Below are 27,522 nucleotides of genomic sequence, written 5' to 3' on the forward strand. Positions count from 1 at the left end.
TGTTTTTTCAAAGTAGGTATTTATTACAAAAATTGTACAAATTGAATTGTTAAAATTTATGAAATTTTAAAAATAATTTGTATTCTCCCTCCAAGAAAACACACTATGCCTTTTACAGCTGTCACTGTGTTCCAACAGTACAGAGAATATCTCTCCCAACATACCAAACAACTGAAATACAAGCATGTGACACAAGCCAGAGACCCTACAGTAATTAAAAAAAAGTTCATTCCTGAAGCTACACTGTAATAACAGAGTAAGAACTTTCTGAAACAAAAGTGGTTCATTTTACAGTTTTTTTTCCATTGTATTCAAAGCATTTTCAAAGCCCAAACTGAGGACTGCCCACTACCTGAACTTTTACTAGCTGGCTGTACTGTGAAGAGATAGAAAGCATCTGCTAAGCAGTGGTCACCTCACTGAAGACGCACACCCCTGCCAGCTTCACTGTCAATGCGTGTCGGGAACCAGCTCAGAAGCCGCAGCCCGATGCTCGGAGGGAGGTGTGCAGCCCAGGGCACCTTGTGAAGCAGGGCCTCAGAAGGAGAGAGGCCCTCCATAGGGAACCCAAGGCGGCCCCGAGGAGCAGCCGAGTGAGCCCCGCTGAGCACTGGGCTTTGATCACACAGAGCAATCGGCAGCAGCCATGCCACAGGCGCTAACACAGCTGCCTCAGAGCTAAGAAGGAAGAGGCCCCATGGTGTTAGTGACACCACAGTAAGGCAGCAACCAGCAGGTCCCTGACAGAACACAGTCCAGGCGTCATCTGACACGAGAGAAAGGGCAACAGTCACCACGGCTTTAGATGGAACCAAAACAAAAAAGTTATTTTGGCTGTAAGTAGCTCATTCCTACAGAAGTTCTATTGTCTTTAATAAACTGAGCTATTTTCAATTACAGAAATAATTTAGTTCTTTAAATTACCACTTAAAGCACTAACAGGCAAAACAATCGGGAAGCCACACGGATAGATTTTGGGATAGTTTGCTACAGTTTTTAAAATAGCTTAAATATTGAAAAAGAAAAATGGAAAGGGTTCCTGATTTGAAGTATGAGATCCTTTCAATGAAATGGGGAAGTGACTTTTCCCTCGGTCTTGACATTCAGGGGCCCAGAGTCAAGTTCCTAATCTCTGTACACAAAGCTGCCTGCCTCCCCGTCCACGGGTGAGGGTCAGAACTGCTCAAGAAACTGCGAGAGAAACACCAGGGCTGGAAGGAGAACTGACGATTTCATTTTTTGGTGTGTTTTATAAAAACACATTAATCATCTCTTTCCAAACCAAAAGGTAATTTCTCGAGGTTGTAGAGAATGAGGAAAACGTCCACAGCCAACTTCCCGGTGATTTTTCTCACTGTTACCTGGAGTCCTCTGACTCCACCACTGTAAGTCAGCCTCCTGCTGACCCCAGCTGACCCTGCACCGGACAGCGGGGCCATCTGAGAAGTCCAGGGGCACACCGGCCAAGCCCGTGGCCTTCTACAGAAGCAGGGGCGTCCGCTCTCCAGCCGGCTGCTCCTTCCGGAAGAGCTCTCTGATGCGAGCGATGCGGCCCTGGAGCCTCTCTCTCAGGGGCGGGACGTGGTGGCTGGGGTCCAGGATGTTTGTCACTCTGCGCTCCCTCTCTTGCTTCCACAGCTTGTAGGGGTGGGGTGGGAAAGGTGGCTGCCCCCTCTCTCTCCGGATCTGCAGTGTGATTCCACTGACAGCCAGCATCCCCCACGTCGCCAGGATGACGAAGTCTGGAGGAGAGAAGATGGCACCCACCGGGCTGTGTGTTGTGGGTGCTTTGTTTTTGAGAATATGTCTCAAGCTACAGCCCAGACTAGCCCCAAATTTACGGCAATCCCCCTGCCTTGCCCTCCTGAATATCCAGATTATAGACACGAGCCACCAAGCCACTTATTTTTATTTTTTAAATGTGTAGGTGTGGTGTACGCAGGTTCATGTGTGTGGAGGCCAGAGCAGGCCGCACGTGTCTTCCTCTCCATCTTTTTGTCTGGACTGCCCCTCCCATTGACCCCAATCGCTTGACAGCTGGCCAGCTAGCCCCACTCACTGAGTCACGGGCACACGTTGTTACGCTTGGCTTTTTATACAGGTTCTGGGACTCTGAATTCATGTCCTCAAGATGCTGCAAGCACTTTACCCCCGGACCGCCTCCCCAGCCACAGGCTCCTCTCCTTTTCCTTTCCTTGTTCCTTTTCTCTTTCCCCCCCCTCCCCACTTTACTCCTTCTTTTTGATTTTTTAGGACAGCACTCTTGGTTCTGTAGTCAAGCCTGTCCTAGGCTATGAGCCCTTGTGGGCCTCAAATTCATGGCAATCCTGCGTCAGGTTCCCACGTGCTCGGAGTGTAGCTGTGTACGAACACAGCAGGCTCTGAACTGTTTAACATTTAATGTGCAATAGCACAGCCCTTCATGGCCCTGCACGGGCCAAGCCCATGCCTTCCTTTCCAGGGTCCCCTCACGAAATTTCAAGGCCAGGCATGAGGCCGCAGCACACTGCTGCTTCTGTAGTTGGAGCAGCGGTGAAGTCGGCTGGGCAGCTCCCGGAGCTCCAGCCGTGCCTGTGCGGTGCCCAGACGTGTGCCACAGTTACTCTCTTCTTGCCAGTGGACTCCCAGGAGCCACACTTCCCACATACGGGGGCCACAGGACGGGGCGAGACAACATGGAGAATCCTCTGAGCCTCCAGCGACATGACTGTGGGAACGCCACTGCCCGTGCCGTGTGCGGACCTCCCAGGACGCTGCCTTGGGGTCACCCAAGCCCTTGGAGACAACCTCTTCCCCAGGCTCTGTAAGCCCAGGGCACGCACGGGAACTCTGGGAGGCTCAACCTCAGGGTTGAGATCTTAGACACTGCCTGGAGCCCACACCTCCGGGAGAAAATTCTCTCCACACAGGCTCTCTGGCCAGCCTCTCACCCGAAGGGGTTGATCTGGATTGTGGTCTCTAAGGACAGGCAAACATTTGTCCTGAAAACCCTTCCCAGTCACAGCTGTTCCGCTCCTGAGTCTCTAAGTCATGCCTTCCTGACCTGTGTCTTTGAACTTTTCTGAAATCAACAAATTTTGACAACTCTGTAAACGTGTAACATATTGTTTCCTTTAAAAAGTTAACAAAAGCCACCACGTGTGGGGGTTCACACCTGTCATCTTAGGGAGGCTAGAGACAGGAGGACTGTTGTTGGTGTGAGGCTAGCCTTGGCTACAGAGTGAGACCCTGTCTCAAAGACAAATTAAGATAGAAAGTAATGAACAGAATCTTCCTATTAAGGCAACGACATGATCACTGACTGAAAATAAACCACATCTTCATTGAAGCCAGGAAACGAAAGAATACACTTTAAATCAAATCGGGTGCCATTCTCAGCTGTCAGCTGCCCACCGGGGCTGTCGGACAGTGTGCCTGTCTGAGGATGGATGGGAAAGCCAGCCAACAAGGCTCACGTAGACGCTCAGCAGGGCAAGTGCCCGGCACCTCACATCTGCGCCCTTTGCTCACTGGCAGGGCGCGCTCACCGCACCTGTGCTTCTCTTCCGGCCCAGCTGATGCTGACGCGCCCTGCTGGGGGTGAGGTGGCCTGCCTGTGTGAGTCACTCTAGTTTTGACTCTAGCGGCTTACCGTTGGTCTGGAAAGGCGCTCTGATGACGGCCCCTCGGAAGTCCACGTCGAGAGCCCTCCTGAGGACGTTCAGAGTGATGTAGGACAGGCTCGTGGACACGTAACTGCCAACAGCCAACACCACAGAGTAGGCGCCCACGACTCCACAGGCCAGGATGTTGAGCTGTGCAAGAGCAGGGTGACAGGTGTGACCCCAGAACCAGACCAGCCACCGGCTCTCACGCCAGCCCCGAGTCATGGAAAAGGTCTTAGCATTGACAAGGGCTAGTGAAGGGAGAGTAAACAACTGTCCATACCCATTACGGGGTTCTTTTTCATTCTCTGGGAACTCACTCAGCGTGCTTCTATCATACGCCATCCTGTCCCCGAGGTCTCCTGATTCCTACCCCTGTTCTTGCCACACTCTTCGGGTATCAAAATAGGGTGGCTCACTGGTTCCGAGCACTTGCTGCTCTTACAGGGACCCAGCGCCCAGATGTTTGCTCAGCACCATCCTTAACTCTGACACCCTCTTCTGGCCTCTGTGGATACCAGGCATGCACTAGGTACATGCAGGCAAAACACTCATAAAGTAGAATAAATGAATCTTTTAAAAACGTTCAATACATGGAACCAAGTCCATGAGATCCTGCTATGTGGTGGACAGCCCTCTGGGGCTGTGTGGAACGCTTTGCTGCCTGAACCGCGGCAGAATTGCCTGGCAATGTCCCCTTAGACTGTGGCCCTGCCACTGCGCAGCACACAACGAGACTGGAGAAAATAATCTTCCCTCCCCTCCACAATAAACTCTTAGGCACAGGAAACTTCCTCAGAGGTGGCTAACACTAAAGCCCCTTCAGGTGGCTGTGGGAGAGGGAGGCGGCTTGCCCTGCTCCCACTATGGGGACACCCCGAGGGACTGGGGCCTGGACATGTCCCCAGCAGGCAAGGCCACCGACAATGAAGATGGCATAGTTTCCGTTCTACCAGGCCACAGCTGTTTCTCCCTCAGCAGGCCCCTTCCGGCTGACCCATCCAGGCTGGGTAATCAACACACACCCTGGGTTAACGGCTGGTCCAGAGCACGCATACCTGAAGCTATAGGCCTCTCTGCTCCCCTTTCTTTAAGTCCATCAGTCCAAAATCAGGGGAGGGTGCCTACCCCAAGCCATCATGAACAGGCCGGAAGTCCCAGCTCTCAGGACTGAGACAGTCACACTGGAGTGTGGGGGGGAGGTGCATGTACTTCCAATAAAACTTGCTTTCATCGTTGGAGAAAGCAGACCTGACCTGGGACCCCTAGGTAAGAACTCGGAAGGAAAACAAGGGCAAACACTTGATAATCATGGAACTTCCTCAGCCCGGGAGACCACGGAGCCTTCCCTGGTGCCTGACACACACAGAAAGGCTGGAAGGACATGCTAGCGAGGAGCCAGGTGTCCCAGGGCACTCACTATTCTGAGGCATCCCATGAAGACAAGCGGGATGAGCAGGGCTACGCAGGAAAGCGTCACCCAGAACACGCCATCATCACGGAAAACAGTCAGGTTTCCTGGAAAAGCAGAGGAATCAAGACTCAACAAGATGATCACAAGTTAAACCTTGCTATCCTGCCATCCAGACATGAGATCCTCACCAGGCTTAAAGTGACAGTCAGGGGGTGCACTGGCAGCTGCACCCCGGTTCTCAGTTAGTGGTCGGGGTAATCCACACACACCCTGCTTATGCTTGCTTGCTTGCTTGTCGTTGCTCTGTGCAGCTCTGGCCATCCGGGAACTCACTGTGTAGGCCAGGCTGGCCTCAAACTGAGATCCTCCCGCCTCTGCTGGAACTACAAATGTGTAACCACGACCCGCCACATAATCCCTTTTAAGGGCGTGCTCTCTGTCGTCAGCTCTGTGGCTCTGTCTGATTCCTACCCTCAACGTGGGAAGACTGGATTATCCTGTGTGGAGGCTCCCAGCCACCCCTCCGACTCTGAACTTTCATCAATGGGGTGCTCCCACAGACCATAGTCAGAGTTAAGCAGTGAGCTCTATATGGAAAGATTTGAACCGTGAACCTAACTCCTGCCACGAAGGAAAGCAGAGCAGAGCAAGCTTATGGGCCTCATGCACTTTCTGCGACACAATCCTGTGGGCGACACATGCGGGGGCCCCAAGCCACTTGAGGTCTTCCTTATAAACCAGCTGTGTGAGGTACACAAGCCAGTACTCCCAGACACCAGGGAGGCCAAGGCGGGCGTGGTGGTGCACTCAGGAGGCAGGGGCTTGAGCCCCCCTGAACCTGAGGCCATCTTGGTCTGCACCTCCGTCTCTGCACCCACCCATGCATCCTGGAGAGAGGTTCAGACCTGGGATCCCTAGTCACGCCTGTCTGCTTGACAGACGGCACCCGGAGGTGTGACTCCTTTGCCATCACCAAGTGCATGCAGCTTCTTAGAACTCCTGGGTGGGCCCGAGACCAGGCAGCAGCTAGAGGCTCATGAAGAACACAGCTTGCAGAGAGCAATCACTGTGCTCCCCACAGCAGACAAGGACCATCACCTTATCTCCACACAGGAACATGTCACTTAGTCACTAATCATTTTCATCAGACGAGGGATAGAGCTCACAGCCTAGCATGTGCAAGGCCCTGGGTTCAGTCCTCAGAGACAGGGAGAGATAAGAGAAAGAACGAAAGAATGAGGGGCTGGTAGGAGTCAGCTTGGCCAGAGGTTTCCCAGTCTGAACAATGTGCACCGGGCACACAGACATCATTTCTCAAGACCCAAAAACACCTTCAGAGTCACGGACAAAGGAATTCACATTCTATAGTCACATTCTGTATCCCCAAGAGCTGACAGGCTCAGGGACAGCAACCTGACACTGCCAGCCACATCCACATTCCCATGAAGGACTGAAAATGTTTGAAAAAAGCAGTCTACTGAGACAGCTCTGAGTGTCTCCTACTACAATAACCTGGAAATGAAACATCACAACTGCTACGAATGTTAGCTTACAAGCTAAGCAGCTGCTTTTCCTTTTCACTGATCCACTTAATTTATGTGTGTGAGGGCTTTGGCTACATGTATGTACCATGCCCAAACCTGGCGCCCACTGAAGTCACAAGAGGGGCCAGGTCCCTGGCACTGGACTTACAGACAGTATGAGCCACCATGAGGGAACTGGGAACCAAACCTGGGTCCCGCGTGAGAGCAGCCAGTGCTCCTGACTTGAGCTGCCTCCAATTAGATTTCTGTAAGTGTAAAAAGCACTTCAACACAGAAGTGGGCCTGCGCAGCCCGCGTAAGCGAGTCCGGGCCGCCTGAGAGACCCCGAGATGGTGAGAGTGAGTGTGGAGGTAGACAGTCAAGAGAAAACTGGACCCAGCACCAGCTTCCCCAGCCCAGCGCCCGGCAGAGCAGCGCTTGTTCATCTGTGGGCACGCTGAGGCCTCCTTACGACCTGAGTTAGACTCCACAGGTTTAAAATGCTTAAAGCGTAACTGCTGGGCTCAGTGGCTCACACACGAAATCCCAGGACTCAAAACTGAAACAGAAGGATTGCCGTGAGCTGAAGCCAGCCTGGACTGCACACTTAGACGCTGTATTAAAATAACGGTTAAAAATAAAAATAAGCCTCCGCTGTGCCCCGAGAGCCCCAGCACCTCCCTTCACAGTGACAGAAGCCCACAGAAAGCTGCCCCTGAGGACTTCCTAAGATGCCCTAGGAGGGTCCTCTGGGAAAGGGAGGGTCACTGTGAACTGGTCTGCTCTTCTGTGTCAGGCGGGCTCTGCAACTGTCATGACTCTTCAGAAGGCAGGGTAGGCCACACTCCAGGATCCCTGACAGTTTCAGAAGCCCAAATAAAGCCCCCCCGCACAGCATGAGAGTGACATTCCTACCCAGAGGAGTGAAGAGAACAGCAGAGGAGACGAGGAAGCCCAGCACGAGGCCCACGCACAGCATACAAAGCGTGACGGTCCCAAATCGCCACCAGGCGGCCACCAGGAGGATCCCACCGACGCTGCCAGCTACGGCTGTGAGGCCCAGGCGAACTGCACAAGGGAGATGACAGAGAAATGAGTCCAGGCTTCATCACAGCGTCCGCCTGCATGACCGGAAGACACGGCTGCCCTGGGGCTGGGACAGACAGCTGTGTCAGGAAGGTGGGACCAGGAAAGCAAAGGCGACCCATCTGTTAAACGTGCCAGGGCTGTGATGGGTGAGGCTCAGGATATGGCTCACCTGGTAAAGTGTTTGCCTAGCATGAAGCTCTGGGTTCCATCCCTAGCACTAAATTAATCAGGAAGGACCAAAGGTTCAAGGTCACCCTTTGCTACATATTGAATTTCAGGCCAGCCTGAGCTACAGAGACCCTGCCTCAAGAAATAAATGAAGTTGGGGAGAGGACAGTGTTTGAGGTTCCCAACCCTTGGGGTGGGACTGTGGGCTATTTTGAGGCACTGTCTTACTCTGTAGCCCAGGCTAGCCTTCTGCCTTGGACTCACACATCTGGAATAACAGGTATACACCGCTCTACCTAGGTTTATCTGTTCTATGTTCCTGGGCTCTAACTACAAGGCAAGTACTTTACCGCTGAGCCACTCTGGACTCCTGTTTTGTTTTTGGTTCTGGGGACAGGTTTTACTATGTATTACAGGCTACTCTCAGACATGTAATCCTCCTGCCTCAGCTTCCTGAGTGCTGGGATTTCAGGCATGTGCTGTAGCCCTATCTCTCTGTTGTGCCCAGAGGGACAGCCTAGTTGAGGAAGAGGCGGACAGAGCTCCAGACCACCCACCACGAGGTACACACGAGGACACCCAGCACAGATTAAAGAGCGCCAGACAGGGTGGGTGCAAACCCGTCAGCTTCCGGTCTGCATGCCATCAGCTTCCGGTCTGCATATCCACCTAAACTGTCACCTATACTCACCGTCATACTTAAGGAATGTCAGCCTTGTGATCAGGATGTAAAAGAAGAATCCCAGGAAGATGAAGCCGACAAAGAATAATTCTAGGAGGAAACAAACGATCAGAAAACAGGAAATAAATGAAAACCCACCTCAGGTACCTTCACCACAAAACAGAGGCGTCTAATTTACTGGTCTGTGCTGAGCACCTGGCACTCACGCACCGTGACTGCTCACAGAAGAATGGTTATTCAAAGGGCAGGAAAGTTTAGCAGTCAGGGTAAAGTCATTCATAGCTAAATGAATAATGCTGCACAAGGCGGCCGCAATAGAGCCTGGCTGCAGTTGCCTGTGTTGTGCGTGTTACATGATTAAATGGTTACCTGCTAGGTTCACAGTTCGTTTACTACACTTTTTTCTTCATCTTCTTAGAAAAGGGGTCTCCATCACATAGCCCAGGCTAGCCTCAGGCTCATGATCCTTCTGCCTCAGCTTTCCAAAGTCGGGAATTACAGGCACAAGCCACTATAACATGCCTTTGTTTTTTTTTTAATGGGGTGTGCTTGTGAGGCCAGAGGCAAGCAGGCGATAGTCCTCACCTTTCACCCTTTGCAGCACGGTTGACTCACAGTCTTCTGCTCTGCTGCTCATTTGCCTGCCCAGTTAGCTGGCCCCAGAGGTGCTGGTGTCCTCCTTTCTCCACATCCCACAGACACACACGACCACACCCCACTGCCACTGCGCACTACCGTACTCGGTCCTGGGGTTTGAACTCAGGTCCTTACACACAGCCGTCTCCCCAGCCCTTGGTTTTCCCTTTTGCATACACTGGCCGAGCACTCCAGCTGTCCCCAGGCCTCTGTTTTCTAACATGAAACACTCATGTCTAATCTGAAAGGACACACTGAATAGAAAGGTCAGATAAATACAACGAAACTGAAAGGTAAGGAGAAAGTAAAATGTGACTTTCCTATTCTCTTCGTCCTGAGCGTACAGATAACTTTGTTTCCCACAAGCCAATCTAATCTTCAGCAGAGGATGCAGCTCTGTCCCTTTCTCAGACTCTCCCCAGCTGTTGCTGAACACTGTACCTCAGCATGGCAACAGTTTGGGAACTTCCCACGGGACAGCAATTACACCTCAGTCTGTAATCACTGCCGCAGAGCGGCAACTCTTCCCACAATTCTCTCTTATCAACCGAGCAAGAAAAAGATCATTCTGACGTGAAAGAAGTTGCAGCTCCAAACCCTGTCAGAGCAGGCTCCGAGGCTGTACTGCTGGGGACTACCGGCCCTGGTCAGTGCTCAGCCTCACTGACTCCATATGGATGTGTACATGAAAACATTCCACAGAGGCAGTCCTGACAGGGGAGCAATGGTAGGCATCGGGCCCCCTTCTGTAGCTAAAGCGCTTCGCCCCGAACAGATTCGGCGCCTCTGCTCAACGCGGCGCCAGCCTGGCTTCTACTGAATCAAGTCTACTGCAGCCTCCACACCAGTTTTTCAGGGGCCTTCGTCTCAGATCTCCGCGACCTCCAGTTAGCGAGCAGACAGAACAGTCTGAGCCCTGCCGCACAACCCGAGTTCACTCCCCTCCAAATAAGAAGCTGCACTCTGCTGCTGAGCCTGGGAACACAGAACTGCAGAGCAGCTGGATAGACTCACGCCCAGAGACCCATTGGTGAATAGTGGGAGGCGCCCTCACAGACCCTGGCAGCAGGGCACATGGCGAGGTGCAGAGTGAGGCTGCGTGGGAAGACCTACCTGTTTTCCAGAATCTATGTCCAAAGAAACAAACGAAGAGTCCGAGCAGGGCAAACAGAGTAGAGAACACTTTGGTAGATATTCTTCCTTAAAAGAACAAAATGAACAAAATTAGTGGGCAAAGGCATCCATGTTAACAAAGAAGCAAAGCAGGGAAGTGTGGAAGGTGAGCTGGCTCGAGAGTCATCTCCTACACAGGCGCTCCTTGCTCTCAGAAAGATCCTTACTGCCCTGCCGTAAGATCCTCAGCCCTGCTGAGCTCATCCATGCGGGCAGCGACTGCCCACGGCTGCTTCTCATGACAAGGAGCACCAGGCGACGCAGGCCCCTGATGGAGGTTACCACGCTACCCAGGGCAGTTCTTAGGAAGGGTATGGCGGAGCGTGTGCCTAAAACATGTCTGCTTCTTCAACAAATATGCTGCAAGGGGAAAGGGGGGGGGGCGAGTCGGTCAAAGGAAATTCATGAGGCATGTGAACTAAACACAGGTCTCATCTACACCCTGCCTCGGCCACTGTGGTGACTCACACCTGTCATCCCAGCCCCGGCAGGCTGAGGCAGGAGGATGGCTGCATAGTCAAGGCCAGCTGTGTGACACAGTCAGCTCTAATCCAGCCAGGCCTGAAGAGTGAGCCGTGTCTCAAAAGACCCAACAATAGGGGCTGGAGATATCGCCAGTGGGTGAGAACACTCATTGCTTTTATGGAGGGTAACGGTCCTAGCACCCACATGGGGGCTCCCAACCATCTGTAAACTCCGGATCCTCGGGATCCAGGGCGCTCTGCTGGCTCTGCTGGCACTGCACTCAAGTGCACAGGCCACACACACACAAAACAGCCATTCACATAAAAGTAAATAAATCAGTCTATTGTTTAAAAAGGTACCTTTTACCAAGAGAAAACCCTTCTCACCAAATTCACCTTGGAACTCGCCACTGTCATTCAAACCACCACCAAACACACAGAGGCGCAGGTGCATGTGCACACGAACGATAAAAAGTTCCCACGGTTCCTTGAAGTCAGAGAGGAAATCTCCTCCACCACAGCGCCAGACAGAAGGGAAAGGGAAGAATTATTCCTTCCTTGGTAACCCTCAAAACGAACATAAGGAAACAGCCCTTGAATAAGAACAGATGCAAAACACCCACACGCTCTGTCCAAATCCCAATCTGTCGGCCACAGATTCCAGTGTGCCCAGTGCTGAGTGCCCACATGGAGAAAGCACGGCCACACACGCTTAAACATGAGGTGTACTAGCGTTTTGCCTGCATGTGCGTCTGTGCACCGTGTGACGCCTGGAGCCCCTGGAGGGTAGCAGAGGGCATTGGGTCCCGAGAACTGGAGCTCTGGCCAGCTGTGATCGGCCCCATGGGTGCTGGAACTGAGCCTGGTCCTTTGCAGCAAGTTCTCTTAACTAGTGAGGCGTCTCTTCAGCCCTCATGTGGGGTCCACAAAGGCTGAGCGAATGGATAAGAGCTACACAAAGCACTTTTGCTCTTCACTAGTGCAAAGAGATCTGCAAAGCCACAGAAGAGTTCATCCAGGCTCAAGCCCACACACTCACCAGGAGAAGCGCAGCTACCCCCATCTGCTGACTCAAAGCTGCAGGCATACGTGTGCGCGGGCACGTAGGCAGCCGATGTATTGAAGGACGGGTCCCAGACGATGACATTATAAATGACTCCTTGTCCAGGGAGGGAAGAGAAGGACACGGCTGTCTTATCGTCAGCTGTTAGGGTGACCACCTAAAGCCAAACATAACAGAGGTGCGTTCGTGGCTTTTTCACAGCTGTGGTCACCTGACAAGGCCTGTCAACAGTATAGAACCCCCAGGAGCTAGGCCGCTGGGGGCTTCTGGGGGGGGGACACTCAGTTCCCTCTTTAAATAAAGTTCCCTCTTTAAATAAAAAGACTTTAATTTTAGTGTGTGTGTGTGTGTGTGTGTGTGTGTGAATGTGCACTTGTGAGTGTGGGTACCTGCAGCGTCCACAAGAGGGCGTCAGATCTCCTGGAGCTGGAGGCCACTGTGAGCCACCTGAAGTGGGTATTAGGAACTGAGTCACGTTCTTTAAGAGTGCGGCCCTGGGGCTGGAGAGACCGCTCAGAGGTTAAGAGCACTGGCTGCTCTTCCTAAGGTCCGGAGTTGGATTCCCAGCACCACATGGTGGCTCACAGCCATCTATAGTGAGATCTGGTGCCCTCTTCTGGCCTGCTGGCACAGAACACTGTATAAATAATAAATATTAAAAAAAAAAAAAAAAAAAAGTGCAGCCCTGGAAGGTTGGCCATGCTCTACCTGGTGGCTCTTACCCACAGGTACAGGGGCAGCACAAGTTAGACCCCAAAACGACAGGGAGTCAGGAGGGAGTTTGCAGAGGTGGATCTGGGAGGAGTCAGAAGAGGGGTGGGGAGTAAATATGATGAGAATACACTGCAGTCATGCGTGAAATCCTCAAAGAACTAAAAAAATGTGTTACAATATTAATAGCAATGTACACACCCTTCAGCAGTTTCTCGGTCCACACTTGCCAGTGACTGGGCTACGCAGGCTGCCACGGGCACGCTCACCTTGGCCGCACTGGCCTTCACATGGGGCACCTGGGCCATCCTCTGAAGATACTGCAGCAGTGAGGCCTCGGTGAGGTCACCCTCAGGCAGGAAGTACTGGTAGACGTCATAGCGCAGCCTCCACCTCGACTCCTGGCCCGTGCCCACGTCACATGGCGGTGGCGCTGCGGCCCTGAAAGCGGAGCTGAGCGTGGGTGTGCTGTGGCCGATGCTCGCCCAGGGAAGGAGCCAGCGCTCTGCCTCTGAAGGTCTGCAGGCGCGTGCCCGCCCTGCAGCCTCGGAGCTGAGGGGCCACGGTGCTGGCTGGATTTCACACGGGAGGCCCCACCTCCGTGTGAGCCAGCTTGGTGGGATGGTGAGGCCATGGGGCCTCCTGGGTGGCACTGGTGGGGGTGGGGGAATGGTGAGGTCATGGGGCCTCCTGGGTGGCACTGGTGGGGCGGGGGAGGGATGGTGAGGCCATGGGGCCCTCCTCAGTGGCACTGGCGCCCAGGCAGCTCCCAGGCACTCTCCCTTCTCACAGGACGTCAGCGGCCAGCAGGAGGCCCTCCTAGGCCCCGCTGCCCCCTGAAGCCAGGAGAGGACACTTGCACATAGCCCTGGCTGCAGTCCTAGAACTCGGGAGGCAAAAGAAGGGTACATGCAAGTTCCAGGCCAGCCTGGTCTACACAGAACCTTCCAAACAACCGGGAACACAGGTAAGATCAATAAATGCCTATAAATGAGCAAGTAGACTCCTAATGTTCATACCCGTGCGCTCTGCGGGGCAGCGACCATCCTTAACCCAAAACTGAAACTCCCAGCCTCCGCTATGGTGGTTTCAGATTCGATGGTATTTGGGGTTTTCAACCATTAAGGGCTATGCGAATGTCAAACACTTCTGGCCCCGCTAGTTCAGACGGGGGATGTTCAGCCTACTCTTTCCGACAGCAGCGCTGGGTAACAGTCCACACACACAGAGGTCAATGTGGTTAAAGGAAAAATCAGATTCTGACGTGAGTCAGGCCCACAGCGACGACATCTCTCTGCTCTTTGATACTGTCATTTGGTTTAAAATTTCTGATCTTATTTTAAACTGTGTGTAAATGGGCCTGTAAGTGTGTGCGAGTGTGTGTGTGTAGAGTCCAGAAGAGGGTTTAGCTTCACAGGCCTCAGAAAACCTCTCTGTAAATAAGAACAACTGCTTCAGAAAAGCATTAAGCTTAAATAACAAAGAGCAGGCAGCACCCACACTTCGGTGCATGGGCAGAGTTCTCGGCCGATGGTGGCCGTGAAAGTAGAGAGTTGAGGCAGAGTTTTGAAAATGTAAATCCTCTTCAGGCGTAAGAATTTAGGGCTACGGCGCCTTCTTCGTGTGAGTGCTTTGAGAAAACTGTGGATGCCTGGGAGGATGGCTCAGTGGTTAGGTACCCAGTCTTCTCTTACACGGGGTTGCGTCCAGTCCTGGCACCCACAGCGGGCAGCTCCCAGCCACCGTAGCTGCAGCTCTGGGCATTTGGCACTGCTGAACTTTACAGGAACCCGTACCCGGGTGCATGTGCACACACACACACCTACACACCCTTAACAAAGAGGGACCTCGAAAAGCAGAAAACGAAAACGCCCTTCCAGGCGTCCAGCAGCCTCACCTCACCGCCAGCTCTTCAAAGACAGACTTCGAACGGACTGAGAAGAAGATTCACTACAAACGACAGCTCATACACTGTGCCAATCACCCAAATCAGAAGCAACGTGGCCTTCCTGTGGAGGTGTGAGGCAGTCGCGAGGCCTGAGGAGCAGTTTCGGCAGGGAGCCTTACCTTGCGTAGCCTAGGTTTGCCGGCGCAAACTTGACAGTTGTTTCATAAAAATTATCGTCCAAGTAAATGTTGGGATCCACATCTAGCTCGAACTCCAAATTACAGCCTCCAGGAATGGGGTCTGGACGAAAAACTGAGATTAGTAACCCAGGAAGCCTCACCTCATCCAGGAGACACGCCCTTCACCAGGGCGTCCGCATGGCGGCAAGTGGGCACAGAAGGCCGAATTTCACTCGGGTGGAAGTACACAGTTCTCACTCCCTGTCGCCTCAAACTGTCTCTTTCAAACCCAGGGCCGGCTATGTGCACTTCAGCCCTGAGCTGCTCCCAGCTTTTCTCCCCGCAGCCTGGCTGTCTGCACCCTCACTCAGCCCTCACTCTAAGCCGCCTCACCCCAACGCTGTCTGAAGCGCTCCCACTGAAGGACACCCGGACTTGCCACTGCTCCTTCAGTCAGACCCTGCTTGTTAGTCCTTTGTGCTTTTCTGGAATTTACTCTTCACCACTCCTGGCTCAGGCAGAAATTCCAGGCATTCTTCTGTCCTCCTGGCATCTCCTCAGTGGTCACCCAGGTGCCCGTGACCCTACGGAACAACTGAATCCCCCGGGTGTCTGCACTCTCACGAGCGGCCTTGGCTTTAGTAGCAGCTGTCTACCCAATCTCACCCTTCACCCCAGGCCAGCCGACTAATGTCAGACATCCTGCAAGCATCCCAGACTCAGTGTGCTCCTTACAGACGTCACTACTGACTCCAGCCCACTGGGTAAAAGAGCCAGCGCCCCAACAGCCCCACGTGTAAACCTGCTGTGTAGGTTTACATCTGTCCAAACAGAAGGTCGAGGCCCTTCTCTGATAACATGGAGCCGCCACGCCTTATCAGTTCCCTCTCCCCAGGCCTGGCTCGGGACCTGCTTTCAAGCCCTGCATTTCACTTGTCCTCCTCATAGCTGTATTCAGTTCTGACGCTGCTCCTTCTTCTTCAGGTAGCTCAGGGTAGCCTTCAACCTGCTGTGGAGCTGACTCTGACCTGTTAGTCCCCTGCCTCTACCTCCTCACGCTGGATTGTAGGCAAGTGCCACAGTTTATATGGGGCTGGAGATGCAGCCCAGGCCACCACGCATGCTGGGCAAGCCGCTGACCAGCCAAGATGTCACCAGCTTCTCTGTGACAGCTTGCCAAAGACGGATGGCATCATTCCTCTGCCCAAATGCTCCTGTGACCCCACCTCAGCAATGTGTGCAAACTGTTCAGGCCCTCCGCTCTCTGGCTCTCGGCACACCCAGTGTGCTCCACACCTACAGCTTCTCTGGGAAGAGCCTACTGCCTCCTCTGCCGTCACAACACAGGACTGTGGGGGCTGGTTCTAATGCTGCTTTTCCAAAGGCTACACAAACGGTCAGTGTCTGTTTGCTGTCTGTCTGTCTGTTTATTCATGAAGGAGTAAGCACCAGTCACGGCCTGAGCTTCCAGTCAGGCTAGCTCTCTGCCTTTCTTCACTGACATACCCTGGCTCATAATAGCAGTTCAGCAGGGCAGGTCTCCGCAGGTTTACACAGACGAAGCTCATACCACAGAGGGGCTTGGGCAGGAAATTACCTCTTTCTGAGTAGGAGAGCGGAATGGCCAGGTTTTGAACAGGCTTGGTATCTTTCGTCTCCAAGTACCAAGTGCACACAGTCTGCTCGGGTCTAAGCAGGAAAACCAGTCCTCTGTCAGTGCCCGTTCCAGAGGTGCCAGGACGGAGGGTCTGTGTTTGGGAAGCAAAGCCACGGAGAAAACAACCGAGAAGTCACATCCGCTGCAAAGCCACGCAGGGTGCACAGCTCTCCACACCCCCAAACAAGCAAACAGTCTCCGCAGTTTTCCTCCCTGCGTTCACACATCCACACTTCACACTGGAGAACGCACTCAAGCACTCAAGGGCTGGGAGGTGGCAGGTAAGATCAGGCTGATCGTCAAGAGGACCTGGGTTCAATTCCCAGCACCCACACGATGGCTCACAACAGCCTATAATCCCAGTTCCAGGGGACTTGACACCTTCTTCTGGGCTACACAGGTACCAGGCATATATGTGGTGCACAAAAGAAAAAAGTAAATAAATAAAAGTTTAGCAATATATACTACTGCCTCAGTCAGTCTGAACTGCTATAACAAAAGACAAGTTTTAAGTCTAAACGGGGCAGAGTGAGGAAGGCGCTTTTGGGGAGCCCTTTTATGGGGCGCCATCTTATTGGAATAGTGTTGGGGTTGCTCTGGTGATGTGTATTCTGTTGCTAATTATTGCCCCCACGATCTGGCTGCTGCTCAGGTGAGCAGACACTCACGCACCTCAAAATGATGTGTGTAACCGGCCTAAGAAATTACCCGATTGGCTGATTAAAGCCCTACCCTGGGCAGGGCAGAATGGGGTAGGTGAAGTCAAAGTTTCAGGGCTTTGAGGAGAGGAGGATCATGGGAAGAGGAAGGAGACGGGTCCTGGAGGAGGAAGAAAGCCTCGACGGGTTGACATGGAGAGGAGAATATGGGCAATGGCAAGAATGGGGGAAAATGGTCCAGAATAAGTATTTATGGAACAATGGATGGAGGTGGCCAAGACAGACGTTATCAGCGCAGACGGCCGGGGCAGGCTGGGAGTTTAGAGAGTTAACTCTGCCCGGCCCGGTGCCATGAGGCCGCTCTAAATCCACTGGTGTCTGTGTCCTTTGCTGCGTAGCAGTGGACTAGATAACTCCCTACAGTAGTTACAGGCTCATAGTGAACACCCGGAGACCACACCTTCAGTTAACCGAGACAGAAGGGCTTGCTCGACCGCCTTCCAGTTACTGCTTTTGAGCACATGCATGTGTGTATGCCCACGTATATGCAAGTGTAACCATGTGCAGATGCCAGGTGTATAAGCACAGGTGTAACCATGTGCACACATGTGTGAGCACATGTGGAAACATGTATGTATGCCAAGTGTGTGAGCATTCACAGGTAACCACATGCATGCCAGGCGCCCTCAGAGGCCAGGTTCCCCAGAACTGCATTACAGATGGGTGTGAGCTGCCCATGGGTGCTGGGAACTGAACCCAGGAACAACAGGTGCTTTTAACCACTGAGCCGCCTCTCTGCCCCCACACACTGCTTTTAGGACCCTGTCTCTGAAGCTGGAGTCACCGACGGGCCAGGCTGACAAGCCAGGGAGTCTTACTCCACCTCCCCAGGGCGCGGGTAACACACCCACACCAGGCCTGGCTGGGTTTGGGTGGGTTTTAGGGATCAACTTGGGTCTTGTAGAGTGGCGCCATCTCCCCAGCCTTGGTCTCCATTTCTCAGCACCAGACACTGGGGTCAGGGGTAGACAGCAGCAAAGCGCTCGTCTACGAGGTGGCGGTCTGCATTTCATTCCCAGCTTGACAGGAAGAGAGACAGACAGAAAAGAGAGAGGAGAGAGACAGAGACAGAAAGACAAGAGACACAGAGAGAGGCAGAGACGGAGAGAGAGAGAGCTCTAGGAATTGCACACTGGCATTTTCAAGCACAACAGTTCAGCTGAGTGAAGATTTATTCTACCAGGCTCTGAAGCTTACGAGACAAAACAAGCACTCTGGCCCCGAAGTTCAGTTTACAGAAAGCTTTTGCTTTAGATTCAGTTCGTTACTTATTTTTATTTTATGTGTACAAATATTTTTGTCTGTCTGCACACCTGCACACTGGATGCTTGCCCAGCACCCATGGAAGCCAGACAAGGGCATTAGAGCCCCTGGCACTGCAGTTAGGCGTGGCTGTGATCTGCCGTGTGGGCACTGGGAACCAAACTCAGGCCCCCTGCAAGAGCAGCCAGCGCTCCCTAACCGCTGAGCCACCCTGCTGGAGAACTTTCTCCCATAAGGCCAGCGTTCCCAGATCAGGTATCTCAGCTCCACTGTGCTGCAAAGCTGGCCGTGACTCCTAATCCTCCTGCCTCCGCAGTCAGAATGCTGCCTTAGAGCTATGAGGAGGAGGAGGAGAAATGTTCCAGCCGAGTTTCAACTTGGCAAGTGGTGCCTGGAGTCAGTGGCTTCCTAGAGTCCGTTGCCACGGCAACCAAAAAAAAGCCAAGACTGACACTTGCCACCTGAAGGGATAGAGCGAGGGCTCTGCTCTCCACAGTCATCTCTAGAACCTGTGTAGTTCTGACCCTCTAAACAGTCTGTGCATTGAGGGCAGCCAGGCGCAGAAGGATGCATCAAGGGAAGCCAGGTGCAGAAGGATGCCAGGCAGAGAGGTCGTAACTAAGGCTGCCTGGGACTCAGCTGTGCAAAGGAGCCAGGCCACACGTAAACACACATCAGATGATAGAGACGACCTCACTGAAGTCATCCTTTGCACTTACCTTGGTAAATGACACCGTGGTGTTCTGATACTGGGAGTGAACTTGGAAGAGAAGAAAGGTTGTGTTGCTGGAAATGTGGCGCAGAATGGCCTCCCGTGGAACGGGCCTACTGAGCACGAAGTGCGTAAATTTTCCCACAGAAAATTCAAGAAGACCTACAATGAGAAAGTTTCCTGTTACAATACTGTACCTCATGCACCAATTTATGGAAATCCGATCCATAAGCTAACATGCAGTGCTAATTCACCCCCCACGTCCCCCACAGAGTCAGGTAGGAGGCACAGGCCTGTCATCTCAGCACATGGGGGGCTAAGCCAATGGGATCTCTGTGAGTTCAAAGCCAGCCTGGACCTCTTGGTGTGTGGGTGGCGTGTGTGTGAAGGATAACGTAAGTGCTACTGACTTCAGTTGTGTACTACTGTTGACTACACCAGTCTCCATTCGGGAGTCCCAAACCCATGTTTGAAGATGGCGAACAATTTCACCTGTTTTTTACAATGACACTGTCTTAAAAACAACACAAGCATGTCTTCTGGTCTGTCAGCTGTGGTGGAGACAGTTTTCCCAACACGGAGGGACCACTAACGTTCCACTGTGTGAGGATCTTAGCTCATTTCTGTAATCCATCTTCTGGTTTCTTTGTCCCCTCCCCATCCCACAACACAGACTTTTCACCTCATTTCCTCCATCTGACAGGAATCACAAAGTACTTATAAAATCACTGTGTCCAAGACTTGTACAAGCAAATTATTCCAGCCTATCTGTCCAGCCGCCTCCGTCATCTCCTGGCTTTCCTCCACTGTGCCCTAGATGTGGCCTAACTTCCCTGGACACAGACTGAGCCAGCACAGCTCAGATGGCCTGGGAAAGACTGAAGCCATCTCTAGCGCAAGGTTGGTGGCCAACTCTCCTTGACCTCTCTCTTCAACCCACAAGTGAGAACCAACCTCCAAGACATCGACATGCTAGAAAGACAGTGAAGGGCCGCAAGAGCAAGGACGCCACAGTGAGGAGCCTGGCTGCTCTGGCAGAGGACCCAGGTTCAGTTCCCAGGATCCACACAGCAGCTCACAACTGCCTATACCCATGCCCTCTTCTGGCCTCAGGCAGCACACACATGTGGTACACAGATGTACATGCAAACAAAACACCTGTGCACATAAAAGAAATAAAATAAATTTTTAGAAAAGAAACATAGAACCACAGTGATTAAGATGATTAAATGATTGGTAACTGATAACATGAGGAGTAAGGTTAAAAGCAGGCATCGCTGGGATGTCAAGTGGGTTTTCTTTTTTTTAAGATTTATTTATATTATGTGTATGAGTGCTCTATCTGCATGTATACCTGCACGCCAGAAGAGGGCACCAGATCCCAGCACATATGGTCGGAGCCCAGGAATTGAACTCAGGACGTCTAGAAGAGCAGTACTCTTAACCCCTGAGCCATCTGTCCAGCCCAAGGTGTTTTCTTTACACATATTCTCTTTCAAGTTTCAAAGTGTTCTCATCAGAAATTTCATGATGTAACAAAAGCTTCCAGCTTTGATAGCCTCAAGATTTAAGTTCTGCCCTGAGTCTACATTTTAAAACAACAATCTCCCCCTCTCCAAAACAAAAACACAATGTTCAATTCTCAGCACTCAGAAGGAGAAAAGGCATTAGGCAATGTGGGGACACCTCAATGCCAGCACTGACATCCCGACGGCTGACATCGGTATGCGTACCTTGCACCTTGGCATCCAAAGGATACAGTCCCAAACTCTGCAAACTGCCCATCCCCGCCCGTGCCTCACATAAATCGGTACAGGAGGAAGAGATGGCTCAGTGGGTAAGAGCACAGGGGACCTGAGTTCAAATCCCAGCACCTACATGAAAAGCCAGGAGATACAGCCACATACACTGTAACTTCCATGCTATGGGGGAAGAGACAGGAAGACCACCCGGGATTTCTGACCACCAGTGTATTTCACGCTTCACTGATTCTTTTCAAGGAAATAAAGCATGTACAAACACACACAATACATGCATTTTAAAAATTGTGAGCTCGCCTTTAATCCCAGAACTCAGGAGGCAGAGGCAGGTGGATCTCGGCGTTCAAGGCCAGCCTGGTCTACAGAGCAAGTTCAGGACATCCATATTCTCGCTTTATCTGTGGGTTATTTACATCATTACATTGTTAAAGAACAATGAAAAGTCTGTACAATTTCGGTACAGATACACTTTTTTTTTTTATGTCTAGTGTTCTGTCTGCATGTACACCTGCACGCCAGAAGAGGGCACCAGAGCTCATTATAGATGGTTGTGAGCTACCATGTGGTCACTGGGAATTGTACTCAGGACCTCTGGAAGAGCAGCCAGTGCTCTTAACCTCTGAGCCATCTCTCCAGCCCACAGATACACTTTTAAAAAGTTATTTTCACTATGAAGCTAGTTGAATCTGCAGGACACAAAGTTTGTGGGTATGGAGGCCAACTCTGTGTTGAGGATTTAGGATGCTGTTTTTTCTACATATATGCAAGAAGAAAACTGTATGCATTTAGCGACATTCACTAGGTCTTAGGCATCTGTCTATGTCAGAATTGATAATTCAGGGCTGAAGCTGTGGCTTGAGGAGACAGCATTTGTGTAGCATGTATGAGGCTGGACTCCAGTACTGGGGGGGGGGGGGTAATTCTAGCTTCCAGATTTTTTGTTTTGTTTTGTTTTGTTTTGTTTTGTTTTGTTTTGTTTTGTTTTGTTGCGACAGGGTTTTTCTGTGCAGCTCTGGACTCGCTTTGTAGACCAGGCTGGCCTCAAACTCACAGTTCCTCCTGCCTCTGCCTCCCGAGCGCTGGGCTTGCTGCGATTACAGGCGTGCCCCATTGCCCCCAATTAGCTTGGCGTTTTTAAGCTACTTAGTACCCACGGTGCACGCCCACCATAACGGCATCTGTTGATGCGCATGTCACTGCTGCCCCGTATGAAAAGCGGATCAGGAAAGCGCTGCGCACGGCACGCACACCCTTCACCTCCCACTCAGGTTTCCCTAGGGCGCCTACTGCTGTGAGGAGACACCATGACCAGGGCAGCTCTTACAAGGGAAGCAGTTAACCGGGGTAGCTTGCAGTTCGCAGTTTCAGTCCACGATTGTCAAGGCGGGAAGCATGGCGGGAAGCAGGAAGACATGGCGCTGGAGAAGGGTCTGAGAGGTCTACATCTGGATCCGCAGGCAGCAGGAAGAGAGGTGGCTTGAGACCTCAAAGGCCGGCCCTAGTGACCCACTTCCTCAAGGCCACACCTACTCCAACAAGGTCACACCCAATACTGCCACTCCCTATGAGGCACTCACACACGATTCTATGGCGGCCATTCCTATGCACACCACCACAGGGCAGGGACAGGAAGACCAGGGGTTAAGGTCATCCTCTGCTAGGCAGGAAGTCTGAAGCCAGTGTGGACTATATGAGACTCTGTCTCAAAAATTCCCCAAAATAAATTAAAATACTTCTGTTTTGCGGCAGTGTTCTAGAACGCATGTAGGCCGGCGATGTGAGTTTCTGATGTCGCAGTCATAGATGCCCTTTTGGTTAAACTGAACCTGCGCTGTATTCCTGTCTAAAAAGCCGTAACAGAACAAAGAGCCGAGCAGCACTGAAGTTCAAGCTGAAGCCCATGCTTCTGACATCAGGGCTCCACACAGCCTCCTGGGAACAGTGAGAAAGAGCTGCTGCTCGGAGCCACTGCCTTTGCAGAGAAGATGCTCACACAGGCCCCGCCCCACATGACTGCAGCAGGAACCAGCAGATTTCAGATAGTGGAGGGGTGGGGAGACACGGCTTATGGCATCTAAAACCTGGGCCTGTCTTAGCATCAGTAACATTCACAACAGCTACCTTCAAGTGTTTCTCTTTTTCTTTTTTTGAGGTTTCTCTGTGTGGCCTTGGCTGTCCTGGACTCACTTTGTAGACCACACTGGCCTCTAATGCACAGATATCTGCCTGCCTCTGCCTCCCAGAGTGCTGGGATCACAGGCGTGCACTATCATGCCCAGACAGTATTTCTCTTTTCAAACACAGCTCCTTATTTATCAGTTTCTATAGTTTTTATGAATTGTCCTTATCATAAGGAAATGAAATACATCCTTGTTGTGGATATAAAGTTTTTGCTCTAATCCCAGGTGTGGGATATGGGACTGATTCATGATTCAGATGGTCCACAGCAGCAGACGATTTTCTTCACGTGGACTCTGAAGAGAGAATAAATGCCAGAGCCCAGAGAGTGTTGGGGAACTCCAAGAAAGAACAAGGCTGCTGCTGCTTCCTGCCTTGACTCCTGTTGCTGTTGTGAGACAAGAAGTTGGAGGTCTCCTAAAACAAGGATTGGACTGTCTCCAAGGAACCTGAAGACCCTAACCAGCAGGAAGCAGCTAAGAGAACTGCGCCCCCTCTCCCACTAACCCTTTCTCTCTCCTACCTGGTGTTGGAAGGGATTGGGGTGGAGTAGGGAGAAAGAGATATTAAAAATGTAAATAAGCGGGTTTTTGAGTACAGCAACACATCTGGCTGCTCTGGAGGTGATCTCCTGCCAAGAATCTCCCATAGCACTTAGATAAAATCCCTGGTATTAGCTGCAGACATGGATTTTAAAAACAAGTGTTAAAAACCACGGAGAAGCCAGGGAGTGTAACTCATCTGGGAGACGGCCTGACTAGCATCCTCGAAGTCCTGGGTTTGTGCACCAACAGTGCAAAAATCTCAACACCGGGGAGACGGGTGAGGCAGGAGGATGAGATGTTCATGACTAGCCAGAGCCACATGAGACCCTGAATCAAAAAACCAGAAAGTTCACCGGGTAACTGCCAACTGCAAACACCAAGTTCAGTGAATAAGAGAGAGGCCCCTCTCTGCCGTTAACTGAGCTGTCTTGTGTGGGGAAATGACTGGCTGTCCAGGAACCATTGCACAATCCGTACAGAAGACTGAGTTCCAGCCCAAGCTCCTGTGGTTTCGCTCCTGGCTACGCAGGTCTCTGGCATATCTGGTAATCCTGTATCTGGCACTGCCCCAGTGGCCTGGCAGTAAATGCCTCCTCAACACTGACTGAACTATGTGACTTGAGGCAACGCACTTATTCCCTCTGGGCCTCTGTTCCCTCCAAGTAAAAAGGAGGCAGCCATGCTGCAGAAGCCAGCAGACAAAGGACACAGGCTTTCTAGCCACCAGCTCACGAGCTTCTGGAGCTTGCCTGCTTTGGATGTGTTAAAAGAAAACCCAGGAACGTCCAGGCACTCTCAGATGGGCCCACAAAGACACCAGTGGGGGACTGTCCAGGCGGTTGTTCACAGAGATGCCCTGCCGGTCATAAGCAGCAACAAGGGGCGTTCCACAGAGATACATTGAAAGATATCGAGGTGGGGCCTAGAGGTGTAGCTTAGTGGTGGGCACTTGCACAGGGCTCAATCCGCAGCACCACCAAGAAGAATCCAGAAATGAGAGAAAAGCAGAGAGGGACGAGAAGAGCTGCATTACTAAGGTTTGAGGTCCTGGGCAGAAGAGAGAGACAAACCAGCTTTTACCACATATGTGATTGAAACTTCATTTAACTTCCTTTGGTTTGGTTTTGTTATTTATCTGTCTTTTCTGGTAATGAAGAATGGGCCTCTCAGTCACTAGCAAGCAGCCTAACTAAATCACACCCAAGCCCTTCTCTAATATTTGTATTTCACGTCAGGACCTAACTCGCCCATGCTGCCTTTGAACTTACTCTACAGTCCAGACGGGCCTTGAAATTGCAATCCTTCTGCCTCAACTCCCCAAACAGCCAGCTAGGTCATGACAAGCCACAGACATCCAACCTGGCTGGAAACTGGATTTAGGCAAGAGAAGACACATCCACAACACACCCTGAGGCGCTAACAGGAGCCTGACTTCTCCATGCCATCTGCAGAGTCGCCAGAAACATCTGACAGGCGTAGTTAGGTCTCATGACGGGGTGTGGGAAGCAGCTGACACATCAAAGGACGTCACAGAGCGGGCAGAAGGCCCAGTCAAGGCGGCGGGCTTCCTCACGCTGTGCGCGGGAGAGCGGCCCTGCTTCTCCTGGCATTTTAAAAAACGACCCAGACTGCCACCTGGATAGGACTGTCCTGTTTCACACCCGCTTCCCATCCTTACCCAGCCCGGTCACTCCTCCTCCCACGAACTCGTCTAGAACCTTCCACTCCTGATCTCTTCCTCTACCTGAAAACCGCCCAGCTCCTGGCTGCTTGGCCCAGCACCTGGCCCGGCTGTCGTTCATTTGTTTATTAGGAGATAGGGCCTGCCTGTGTGTAGCTACGCTGGCCTTGAGCTGGCAGCAACCCTCCTGCCTCAGCCTCGGAAGTGCTCAGTTATAGGTGCACAGCTACCGACTTTGTCTTCCTCTTCTGGCGGCAAGGATTGGGGGATGTCGTTCCATGTGCAGCGTGCTTGTGTGGTCTGTGCAAGGACGAGGCTTCAGTCCTCAGTTCCACAAAGTGAATGTGTAAAGCTACAGGGGCACACCCCAGTGAACCTCTCAAGAACATTGGAAAGGAAGCCTTCACACACCTACCCGCAGGGGTGGCCCACAGCCGGGTCATAGCGCTCTCCAAAGTACAAACCGAGGACCCCACTCAGCTGTAGATCCTGGGCTTTCAGGAGAACAGCAGGGTATGAACGTCAAACAAAAGTGAAGACAAGGAGACAAGCAGAGAAGGGGAGTCCAAGGGAAGCATGACTAGGCATGCAGGTGAGCCCCAGCGTCGGAGGACCTGGCTCCTTCAGCCGCCCCGGGCATGCAGGGCGCCCGTCTGTCTCCCACCCTCACTGAGCATTAGGCCACTGCACCCCACTGCCTCCCACCCTCAGGGCATCGCGCTGGGCAGCCGCCTGGCAGGAGCTCACCCTTCGGCTGCGTCTTGCTTCCAGCAGCCAGACTCGGGGAGGATCAGCGTTGGGATCTCTGGGCTGCTGAGCCCTATCTCTTCGCACAAAGCAATACTACGCACAGAAGACAGACCGGCACGGCAGCAGCAGAGGCGAGGGTGTGAAAACTAGCTCTCAACTTACTACTTTTCCTTCTCGACTTTCACGAAAAGTTCCTAGGTGCTGAGGACTGCAGCTCGCGCTGGAAATGAGAAGGTCTGGGTCTCAGCCACCCCGACTCAGGGGCGTCTAGACCAACCTCGACCCTTCCACTCTCCCGCCTGAGGCGTTTAGAAGACAAGGATTCGTAGATTAAACACAGAGCCTCGTGCTGAAAGGCTTTTGGGGGGTGGGTGGGAGTGGGGAGGACTCCTGGAGCCCAGGCTGGCCTCACAATGCTTCCGTAGCTGATTCTGACTCTTGATCTTATCTTCACCCTCTGAAAGCTGGGTCGCCGGGCACGAACCACCCACCACACCGGGTCGTCCTCACAGAAACGGGTCTTCCTAACGCCAGGCGAGAACCCCGCAACAGAGCTCACCCCAGCGCCACCGGGCGTCTCCTCAGAAAAGGGCCCTGCTGAAGGGCAGGGGGCGAGCAGTTTGCAGGGCGCCGCGGGTGTCGCCACCGGGGGGCCTCGGCGGCCGGACCGTCTCCGGGGCGTGAGGAAAAGCCCCGGCCCGCCGCCGCCCGCGAACTCGGCCCGCGGCTCCCGGCCAGCCCGGCGTGTGTACACGCAGCACACGAGCGTTTGCCCTTTCAGCGCCGCCCGCACGTGCGCACAGACCCTAAACTGCGCGCCTCAGCCGCACTTTCAGAGAAAAGCACCCAGGGAGACGGCCCCATCTTTCAGAGAACTGTTCTCTCTATCTGTCTCACGCTCAAAACAAGGAACGTACTTAAAGCGTCACCAGAAAAGCACGTGACCACCAGCCTGGCGCGATGAGTGCTTTTCATCAACGTTTCCTTAGTTTCCCACTAACGCCCCCGCCCCTCTCCGAGCCGTCGCTGAGCCTCCACGTCCAGCCCCATCGCGGGCTCCTTCCTCACCCCGCGGAAGAGCGTCTGCACTTGGGAGTGTCAAGCCGGCTGCGGCGCGCAAAGCCTTAGCTCCTCGACAGACTCGGCTGCCCCGGGGCCACGACTTTGCTCTGGCTTCCGTTCGCCCGGCCCTGACTCTCACTGTCCCGGCTGGTGTCGAACTCGCACCCCTCCCGCGCAGCGTCGCGGGTGCTGCTTACAGGCGCGCTCCGCCAAACAAGGCTCAGTTCCCGCGCGCGCAGAGACAACTGCAAACATGGCTGCTCCCTGCCGGGAAGAATGTGACCCCGGCTACTGTCCGCGCCCAGCGCCAGCCCAAGCCACGCGCCGGGCGGCCCCTCCCGGCCCCGAACCCGCGGCCCCGCGCGCGCCCGCGGCCCGGGGAGCGCCGAGCGGCCTTGCCGGGGAGGCTCACCGTCGCTGGAGTTGGCCTGGGCCTCGGCGGCGCGCGCCGCCAGGGCCGCCAGGACCAGCAGCCGCAGCCGCCACATCGCCGCGGGCCGCGCGCGGGCGGTCGGCTGCTGCCCGGAGCGAGCGCCGCCCCGGAGCGCCGCGCGCACCTGC

General features: G+C 53.0%; 1 protein-coding gene across 4 annotated transcripts; it reads right to left on the reverse strand.

Moving 5' to 3' along the window:
• Positions 1–27,522, reverse strand: Tm7sf3 (transmembrane 7 superfamily member 3). Of its 4 annotated transcripts, XM_060384500.1 has the most exons (13): positions 25,897–26,044; positions 25,565–25,643; positions 18,993–19,147; positions 16,232–16,382; positions 14,635–14,755; positions 12,837–13,008; positions 11,833–12,013; positions 10,270–10,356; positions 8,530–8,610; positions 7,497–7,649; positions 5,065–5,162; positions 3,632–3,794; positions 1–1,742 (listed from the first exon to the last, which is right to left on the reverse strand). In XM_060384500.1, the coding sequence occupies exons 2-13, from the start codon at positions 25,590–25,592 to the stop codon at positions 1,480–1,482; spliced, it is 1,653 nt and encodes a 550-aa protein (XP_060240483.1). In that variant the 5' UTR covers positions 25,593–25,643; positions 25,897–26,044; the 3' UTR covers positions 1–1,479. The 4 variants fall into 4 exon arrangements, with proteins under 4 accessions (XP_060240483.1, XP_021509758.1, XP_060240482.1 ...); XM_021654083.2 differs by lacking the exons at positions 25,565–25,643; positions 25,897–26,044 and adding an exon at positions 27,374–27,522; XM_060384499.1 differs by lacking the exons at positions 25,565–25,643; positions 25,897–26,044 and adding an exon at positions 27,159–27,258.

Source organism: Meriones unguiculatus, chromosome 5 (genome assembly GCF_030254825.1).
Source record: "Meriones unguiculatus strain TT.TT164.6M chromosome 5, Bangor_MerUng_6.1, whole genome shotgun sequence".
Lineage (NCBI taxonomy): Eukaryota > Metazoa > Chordata > Mammalia > Rodentia > Muridae > Meriones > Meriones unguiculatus.